The sequence below is a fragment of the Bombyx mori genome, chromosome 7, assembly GCF_030269925.1.
Source record: "Bombyx mori chromosome 7, ASM3026992v2".
NCBI lineage: Eukaryota > Metazoa > Arthropoda > Insecta > Lepidoptera > Bombycidae > Bombyx > Bombyx mori.
The window spans coordinates 7,700,363-7,711,028 of NC_085113.1; the positions used below are offsets into that span (position 1 = coordinate 7,700,363).

At 35.7% G+C, this 10,666-nt stretch overlaps 1 protein-coding gene across 1 annotated transcript; it reads left to right on the plus strand.

Annotated features, from left to right (window-relative positions):
• The first annotated feature begins 8,511 nt into the window (after nucleotides 1-8,511).
• LOC101743799 (alpha-fibrinogenase-like) lies at nucleotides 8,512-9,126 on the plus strand. The gene has a single exon (XM_004931357.4). It carries the CDS (start codon nucleotides 8,512-8,514, stop codon nucleotides 9,124-9,126), a length of 615 nt encoding a protein of 204 aa, XP_004931414.3.
• The last annotated feature ends 1,540 nt before the right edge of the window (nucleotides 9,127-10,666 follow it).

A 10,666-nucleotide genomic window follows, 5' to 3' on the forward strand; every position in this document is an offset into this window, starting at 1 on the left:
TTGCTAGGGCAGATCTCAGCAAAGTTTCCTAGGCTGAAATCCGTGAGCTTACCTACATTTTCGGTGAAGCCGGCATAACCAGCATAACTCGACAGACAAAAAAACCGTTTATGATTTGGCTCGATAACAAAATATACTTTTTATATTCAACGCCTATTTTATTATAGATTGGACATAAACAAGTACACCCATCTATCTACACAATTCTACACTGGTGCGATAGACAGTGGTTTATCAAGAAAAACCACTCGAAATCCACTAGACCGTCTGCTACTGAAAGTTATAATCACATAACTAACTATCAAATCAAAATAGTACCGATCAGCTTCGAATGAAACCGCGTATAGATAGAAAACAAACAGACTGAAACATTAGGTGGAATTTTAAGAGTTTCAATGGCCATTTCGCAATTTTATTATAATAAAAAGGAAGCCAATCTATTTTAGTCTTTAAATAAAAAATCATGTGTACATAGTCACTCAAAGTCAGAATATGACGTGTGAATAGTAGCAAAAAAAAAAGAAAAAAGTACATCTGTGAAATACCCTCGTGTATCTGGAGTACCCAGAGGCCGCAGTCCCACGAGATGGTCGGACCAAATACGATCTTCTCTAAACATCAACTTCCACAATGCCCGTCATGAAGCTAAGGATCGCAGCAGATGGAGGGATATCGTACGGGAGAAACTGATGCAGCGGGGGAGTCACGACCCTCAGTAATGAGGAAAACGACGCGAGAAGGAGGAACTATCAAATCAAAATAGTACCGATCAGCTTTCTGAAACGACTTCTGATAGCAAACAAACGAACTGAAACATTAGGTGGAATTTTAAGAGTTTTAATGGACATTTCGTAATTTTGTTATAAAAAAAAGGAAGCCAATCTATTTTAGTCTTTAAATAAAAAATCATGTGTACATAGCCATTGGAAGTCAGAATATGATGACGTGTGAATCGTAGCAAAAAAAAGAGAAAAAAGTACATCTGTGAAATACCCTCGTGTATCTGTAGTACCAATTTGCAATAACTCTTTCCGTTTATTTTTCGTACGCAAATTTCGGCGTGAGTTCCGTTGGAGAACTCCTTGAATTAGTCATGAGCTACGTACGCGACAATTTAACCGGAATTGTTTCAAGTGAGACGACTGAATTGTAAAATGAAATGGGGTTAAATTGAGAGGATTTTTAATGAAATTTAACGAATTAATATTTAATCTCTTTAACTTCATCGTACAAAAAAATCTTTTTTTTGGAACGATGTTCCTTATGGGACGATGTGGAGGGGTACCCTAACCGGGAAAAAACGTCCGTAACATAAGATTTTTATTAGTTGCACACAGTGTACGACTTATCTTTGTAATAATGTACTAACGTGGTGTCGTAGGACACCGGATAGGAACGAAGTTCCTTATTATAAAAATATTAATTTTAATTTCTATTCAAGGTATAAAGAAAATAATTATTCGGGTATGTACACATGATTTTTTTATTGATAAAAATTAAAAAAGAAACTACTTTACAAAGTTACCACTTGCCAACTTTATTTTATTCACAATGATTTATAAAAAATATTTATGTAATAAAAATATGTAAATTTTTGTACGTTATTACAAAGTTAAGTCGTACACTGTGTGCATTACTAATAGCAATCTTACGTTACGGACGTTTTTTCCCGGTTAGGGTACTCCTCCGCATCGTCCCATAAGGAACTTCGTTCCAAAAGTACCAAGATGTTCGGGATTGGGGACGCATCTTAATCTTTTCAGACATCTGAATCTAATAATTAATGTAAACAATGAAAATTGCATTTAAACTGTATCAAAATAAATAAAAAAAAGTATCTATCTATCTATCTATCTATCTATCCCATAACTACGCGCTACGTATCCCAAAAAATAAGCCTTCCACTCCTCTTTTCGTTTCTTTAACACGGTATCATTCACTCCTAATCCATTCACGATGATGCCGCAAAAAACGACGAAACGCAAATTTAATCAAAAGATTCAATTACATTTGCGTTTTTGCTTTATTTATAAAAAACGGTTTTAATATCGTATGACGTCACGAGGCGTACACTCATCGAGGTTAAAAGCACCGCAGGTATGATTCGCTCCACTTAATTATCATTTTAATTGAATTCGCTCACCAAATTAATTTTTCAGCGAATTTCGCTCTGAAAATCGTGGCAGTAGTTGGAGTATCGAATTCGAGTTTCTCATATAATTAAGTGGTTTGAAATAATATTTTTATTAAGCTATTGCATAGATTTTATCGCGGGCCTTGAGCGCGGCGACCGAATCATGAAATTCCGTAACGAAAAAAACCTTACACCCCTCACTCCGCCTACCATGTAGCTCGCGTTCAACACATTCACACGTTGCGCTTGTGTAGTGTTTGTGAAACGCGCGTGGCGTGACGTCACACTGCATGCGCATCATGAAAAGTCTGCCCATCTCTCTCTCGCATGGTCTGGCTTATGAGTGTGAAGGGAACAGTTAAGGTTTTGCTTTTATTAATGTTTAATATAGCGTAGTCTTGTTTTAATATTAAATTATCGTTGTCTAATTAAAATTTGCATAAGTTGATAAAAAATGTTATGCAATAGCTTTACCGCGGCAGTTCCCGAGTGCCACACGTTTTTTTTATAAATAAATGACTGGTAATCACCAATAGTTAGACTCCAGCTTTTTTTATTGCTTTTGAAGAACACTTGCGCATAAAACTGGCCATCGTACTCATGATGTGTAAAGTTTAGAAACAAAATATATTGTTCATTAAATGCACCAAAAAATTACAATAAATATCATTTTAGACAATTTTAGACCAAGACAATAAATTTCCTTTACGAATCCTAAGGTTTTTTGTGTAGTTAGCCATTAATGATAAATTGTTGGGTTTTGTCAAGATCGACAAGTCGGTCGGTAACCACAAAAAACAGAACTGACTGATCAATTGCTTTGCTCCACCTAATTGATATCTGAACCATATTCGATCGGGACTGGCTTGATTAACGATGCTGAATTAGCAGTAAATTAAGATAAGTTTTTGCAGTTTTGAGAGTATTACGATTTCCGAAATTCCGAAAATATATTATATTACAGATTATGGCGTGTAAGATAGAATATATATCGAGAGGTGAAAGGCTATTTGGTGTAGGCAACATTTCGCTTAATACGTGATATTTATCTTTGTAATTAAAGGTGCGTTGTATTTGTTATTAGCGGTACCACCACCCTGCCTATTTCTGCCGTGAAGCAGTAATGCGTTTCGGTCTGAAGGGTGGGGCAGCCATTGTAACTATACTGAGACCTTACAACTTATATCTCAAGATGGGTGGCGCATTTACGTTGTAGATGTCTATGGGCTCCAGTAACCACTTAACACCAGGTGGGCTGCGAGCTCGTCCACCCATCTAAGCCATAAAAAAAAAAAAACCACATGTCGATGTTTTTAATTGAACCTCAAATAATTTAATCCATTCAAATAGCTGAAGAAGTTTTTTTGTTATTATATTGTTTTTCAAATTTTAAACTTTAAGTGGCTCTCTTTTAAAGACGCAAAATTTCGATTACACCATAATTATAGCCATTCACTCCTCAATATCAAGTATCAGTGTAATACATAATGTGATTCCAAGATGTTGCAACACGAATCCGAAGTCTGAATTGTTCTAATAAGAACGGTTTTATCACCTTTAAAGGTTTAAAACATAAGGTTTTAAAGGTGATAAAAATGAAGATGATTCAAGGTTGTGGAATTGAGAGGATATATGAGGCCGTCAGCACAAAAGTGGCCTAAGCTTACCAGTTACCACAGTTAGTATGGAGATAATGAGGTTCTAATTTAAATAATAAATAAATAAAAATAAAACCTTTTATTTCAAGACATCAGTCACATATTGTGTTAGTATTACAAATAACTTACGGACTATGTTAGTACTAATATTATAAAGAGGAAAGATTTGTTTGTTTGTTTGTTTTGAATAGGCTCCGAAACTACTGGACCGATTTGAAAAATTCTTTTTCCATTAGAAGCCGACATTGTCCCTGATGAACATAGGCTACTTTTTTTAATTTTTTATTTATTTTTTATTTCATGTGTGTTCTAATGTTTCCGAAGCGAAGCGAGGGCGGGTCGCTAGTATTTAAATAAATCAATCAACTTCGTCCCTGGCAGCTCCATCAAGCAGCATGTAGAACATGCAACTTGATGAACCTACCCAGGGTCGAGCCTTACCTTTACATTACATTTACCTTTACAATAATTCGTAAGCAAAAAAATACGCGCTAAAATAATGTTTACAAAGTCATCTGTTATCTATGGATTTAAACTATATATATAACGAAAAGTCGATTTTGCATCAAAATTTATTATGTTTTAAATAAATTGCAATACTTAAGCACGGATATGAATTGTGGGTTAGGCCACTTTTGCGCTGACGGCCTCATACGGATGAATGGTAGCTGTAATTAAGCGCAATTTTAGTTGGCTAGCGACCAGCTAGCTAAGTTTATTTGTAATTAAAAGTACTTTTACGTTTGTGACCACGAAAACTATAAAGTATTCGAAATGCAAGAAAGAATATAAAGACAATCAAAAACGAGAGATGAAACTTTATAATTACTTTTAATTACTTCTGAGACTAACGAAATCCTAAGAAAATACTAATGGTTAACAAGATGAAACAGTAACTGCTGTATTTTAACTATTGATAAAATTGTAGAATGACTATCAATTTAAATAAGTTTATCACTTAAGCTCTACGTTTAATTTTCAGAAAATGATCTTTAAAAAATTAATCTGATTAAGGGTTTATTTAAAATTATTTTTACGGTTTGATCTCGTAATTTTAAGCTCTCATTGTATTGTTTCCAAGGTTTTTTTTTTTCATTCCACTGACGTTCACTATTGGACATACGCCTCCCCCAAGGTACGTCACAATAATCGGTTGAGCCAAGCTGCATCCAACGGATTCCCGCCATTTTCAGCCCACCGTGAGAAGCCTACCCACACAGCGCTTTCTGGTGAGAGGTCGCCATTCGCAAACTTTTCAGCCAATTCAACGTTTCTAATAATTCACAGTTTTGTCATGTCATGTCCTAAAGCAGGTGGCGGCATTTACGTGGTTGATGTTTGTAGGCTCCGGTGAGCACTTATAACCAGATTGGCGGTGAGCTCGTCCACCCATCTTAGCAAAAAAAACAACCGTGAAAAAAAAAAGATGTGTGGTGTCGTGGGACACCGAATAGGAACGAAGTTCCTTAATATAAAAATATTAATTTTAAGTTCTATTCGAGGTATAATGAAAATAAAACTGGAGGTTTAGCAACAACCTACGGTCATTCGGTAACGTGCGAACTTATTGTGGTACACTTCATTCACGGTTGTTTGCATAAGAGTTAGTGTATTGCGCAAACGAACGCTCTGAGATCGTGATCAATGAATAATAAAAAAATGTTATTTTTTGTACGTTATTACAAAGTTAAGACGTACACTGTGTGCATTACTAATAAAAATCTTACGTTACGGACGTTTCTTCCCGGTTAGGGTACCCCTCCGCATCGTCCCATAAGGAATTTCGTTCCAAAAACCTTCGACAAAGCTGTTTTTTTTATTGCCTATATTGCCATACGACCCCAGCCCTTCGAGCATATCTGATGGTGAGTGGTTACCATCGGCCATCGATTATGAATGTCAGCAATTCTAGGGGCAGAGCTAAGCTTCTTCTTACCGTAAAGTATTCTCCGTAAGCCGCGGATGAAGAAGGCCATAGAACGCATCGTAGTGAGGAGCGTATTACAAAGCCAAAAAAGATCTCTGAAAACGCACTGTGGAAGAACACAGAGGCTTTAGAGAACTCTAGAGTCTGATGGCGGGCGGTGCGATGTTAAAAATAAGAAGATGGGATCATCTCAAACAATTCCTCAGGGCACTCCCCATGGAATACACGGTACAAAATACAGAGAGAAACTAAGTCCCTCCGCAGACCCAGTTTCCATAATATGTATATGAATATTGTATTCTTGAACTATAATTAAATTTTAAATTCAAAAGCAGTTACTGCAGTTTTAAATCTGTGCATGTTTTCAGATAAATCCACAAGGATGTAGTGGCTAATGGATAATTTTGTGCGATTTATAAGAAGAGAATTATTATGAGGAATATCTTGGAAGTTAAAACATTTTAATATGCCTAAGTTTTACATTACTCCCCGATTCATTTTGAACTAGATAAGACTTGAATCCCGGTGGAGTTTTACGAGGACGCAATCAAGAAATCAACCAATATAATTTTTTAATTTTCCACAGATATTCTTCAGTGAAACTAAATTGTTCATTAACTAAATTAAGGATCGATAATATAATAAGGGCTGTTAATAATGTTCTTTAAGAACATAAATAAAAATACTTTAATGATTTTTTATTATAATTATATTATTTTGTTTTTTAAAATACTTTACAGGTGGAGACAAACAAGAAGGAATGCTTTATAGTTCTTATGGTGACTAATGAAGCCAGATTAATCTCGTAAAATTAGTTTTAATTATATTTACGACACTCGGATGCTCCAGTTCAACTTAAACGTCAAAACGGACCTTGGTGTTTACGAATTTTGGAGGATTTTTGTGTGGCAAGACCGTGTTGCGAACCCGCATTAGTCGTTACTGCCGTTCTGTCCACTTAAGCTCCAAAAAAGGCAGCCAGCTCTTTATTTGAATGCAAACTTCGATAGCATCAATTCAACAGTAACGTAAAGAATTTTTTATGCTTTTTTTTGGGTCTGTTTTTCCGGTCGATCGCTTTGAGTAACCTATATGGTATCAATTCTCATAGGTATCTATATTGTTTTCGCAGCTTCCTACCATCGAAATGAGTAAGCACCGTTCTGTATAACCAAGAAACATGAAATAGTTTCAATGAAAAAAAGGAACCGGGATAAAATTGTTCGAAAGATTTCTCGAACATCCTTCAGGTTTCCAGATATCTAATTTCCAATTCCAAGCTCTTAAATAACTAACTTTACAAATTTACCATCAAATATATTAAAGATTACAGTTAGCTGTCTCCTCTACGTAGTTTAGAATAAGATTGAACATTTTAGCTAACGGGGAACAAAATGGTGTTCTTCAATCGAAAATTTCGTTTCAGTTTTAAATAAGCTTTGGGGCATAATCTTTTCCTCTGTGTTCTCAAAGGCTGTGATAAATCCTAATTGAGATAAGGTTTCATTGAAGTTCTTAGTTATAGACAGTAGGTGTGATAGTCATTTTCTATCAGATAATTCACATAGTAGTCCACCTACTGCAAAAAACAAACCAACCAGTACCATGTAAATAGCTCTTTGAGTGTTAATAGCATTTTAAATGTTCAATCCATTTTGATTGTTCTGACAACTAAAATTAAAGCTGTTTTTGCTTTGTTAGATCCAACGATAAGATCAACAGTTACCGCTACGTCCAAATCACCATTTGCGTTTTTTTGCCCCACAAGCGCACCGAGTGGAACGGCACGAAATAAAATTACGAGTGCTGGACCGCTGACGCAGGGGTCTGAATCGCGCTATTAACATTCCCAAGAATTTGAGTATATAAAGAAGTTCTTTGTAATTGTAGTCGGGGAGTCCGATGTTGTCGCTAAGACCGGCCGTGGCGAGGGGCCGGACTCAATCCTCGCTGTATCCACAACAATGCAGTAGAGAGGCCTCTGCTTCGTGTATCGTTTGTTAATATTAATCTCCGTTAAATTAACTGTATGTATGCGTTAAGATTAGGGACCCTCTTCTTCACCGCTACCGGTCGGCAGCATGTTTGACTTCCTTTTGTCCACTTTTTAAAGTAATTAATATTTTTTTACTGTTTTACTTCACGTTGCTATTTATTTTTAAGGACAAATCCAAACATTTTCCATTTTCTATACATTAGTAATAACAATACTGACTCCCCGGTCATCGTTCTCCCCGAACCCGTCGCTTGCGATGAAGGGCTCGGGCTTGTTAGGGTTCGTGTTAGCAACGTCGTCAGGTTTGAGCCGCGTGAGCTCACCTACTAGTTGAGGTTACGCTGAATTAGCCTCTCAAGACTATCAGATTAGGCAGGAAATAAAAAAAAATGTCTCCAACTGAGCATATAAGTTAGCATCACTGACCACTAGACCAATGAAGCGGTATTTTGTTTTATCTATATGCAAATATTTCAAGAATTACTTTACTATGTACAACGGAAGCGAATACTTTCTTTAATTATGCTGTCAAATATGTATTTTACTAAAGGCAATTAATTGTACAGAAGTTTCAAATTACTCGTTCAAACATTCCTGGCGTAACAACTAGCGCTGTATAAAAGTAACTTAACTTGATAAACAACTGGGGTTTAAAATGCGTTCTTTTTGGTTATTACTCGCCATTTTAATAAAACACTCGGGTTGTTTAGAGCGTAGAGTGTACGAAGGAGAGCTCGTACCAATTCATTCGCAAAAATATTTGGTTCGCTTATGTTCACAATTTACTAGTCCACTAATGAAGATAAATAGACGATGTAGCGGTTCTATTATTGATAAAAATTGGATAATAACAGCGGCCCATTGCGTCGTGGGACCGCTGAGAAGCGTTCGAGTTTACCACACGAGTGAATATTTTACAACCAAGCTTATTGCCAGAGTCGATCCTCAGAATGTGTTCAACAAGGACTTCGTGAAGGGTTCGAAAACCGTGAGTAATGAGGAAAATGATTTGGCGTTGTTGAAAACTCGTCGTCCGATTACCTTTAATGATAATATAGAACCAGTACTATTGGCTTCATACCCGATGGAGTTTGGACAAGTCGGAATCATTGCGGGTTACGGCAAGTCCGAGTCTAATGCATCCAAGCCGAGAGAAGGTGCAGTGCGAATAATTGACTGCAAATACACTATTGGTACTGATTTACTGTGTTCTGTTGGCGCAGTCAGGGCTGGGTCCGGAGATTCTGGGGGACCATTGATTTCAGAAGGTCGACTTCATGGCATAATAACACAGAGCTGTTCTGACGTAGAGATTAACAAGTTTTGTGTCACTATCTATGTTGATGTTGTCGTAAATTTGAATTGGATTCAGAACGTCATGGATTCGTCAATCAAGACTCAGGTTTTTTGAAACGTTCCATAACGTACCATTATCTAATTTTTTATATTATGCATATCACGCTTTTTTTTTCTTAAATCTGTAATTATATTGTTTTATTTTCACACATATGTAGATATTGTCTTCTGTGTTTTCTTTTCGTCTAAATCTAAATGCATGATGATATACAATAACAACCCGTGAATTATTTCGTGTAAGACACGTATTATCGTAGAAATTTCATTCATCGAGTAAAACCCATTCTTTAGTATAGAAGAGTCGGTGGCTGTAACGCCCGACCTAATTTTTATGCATACGGTTACGTCAAAGTTACGTGTACATACGTAAAAAGTATGCATGCGTGTGTGCGTCAAATACATGGTATGTAGTGTGTGCAATGTTTTCTTATTGATTTAAGGTATCTTTTATGCATTATCTTAAAAAAATATTAGCATTGTGCACTTCTTCTCTATATTCTCTATAAGTGTGGAAAATTTCATACTCCTCCGTCCGCGCAATTTTCGTAAAAAGGGATACAAAGTTTTTGCTTCACGTATTAATATGTAGATTCTTTCTCACTCTCTCTCTAGATTGCGATTGAGTTCACGATCCACCTTTTGTCAAGTGATTACCATTGATATCGTAAAGTGAATACCGCACCCGCCTTAAGTTATGGAGTTTCTATTGCATATCGGCTTACCAAACCATTAAGAATAGGCAACATCGTTGTACTTAGCCGGGCGTGACTACACAAATTTATGAATTTTGTGGGTTTTAATTTTTACTAATTTATGTTATGATGACGGATCACATTATTATGTTATTCCTTCATCATGGAAGTCTTTCGAGAAGTTTATGATGTATTTGGTAAATTTACCTCTTAGAAAAGGTGGTGCCGGGATGCATAGCTTTACGTATTATTAGCCCCGGCGTAAGCAAATTACTTGAGCTTTTGAATTTTGAATTTTATTGTAGTCAGTGATGTGAAGAAATTACAAGGATTTCGTTCAAAGCATTTAGTAAAGCGATCTTGATCGATTGCCTTATCTAATATTTATATGGAAAATGTTCAAATAACTTACTTATAAATCTAGTAATTAAATTAAAAGAATCTCAAACAATGGTTTAAATTTGGTTAATAGGTGGCTTTTACTATCAATTAACTTGAAACTACTAATGTGGATGGATCTGACGATTATATTCTTACGTACTACCTCATGATTTGAGGGCTAATGCTGGTGTCATTCATTCCCTTTGTGATCACTTCAGACTGAATCGGACCCGGGTTTTCCAAACTATCCAAAAACTAATAAATAAAAAAGGTTTCTTCAATGTATCTATAAACAACAAATAGTACGTACCGTTTGTTTCTATGAAAATTTTTACTATATTTATTAACTAATTTTACAATGTTTTTTCTTAAAAAAATTTATTCCCGTATTTCTTACTACGCTTTTTATACTCTTCAGTTAGAATTGTATCAGTTACGTTAGTCATTTCAAATTTACAGAAAGATATTATAATATAGAACCACACATACAACTATAGTCGATATATAATAAAATATACGGTG

Coding starts and splice junctions, on each gene's coding strand:
- LOC101743799 (XM_004931357.4), top strand. CDS start 8,512: ATGAAGATAAATAGACGATGTAGCGGTTCTATTATTGATAAAAATTGG.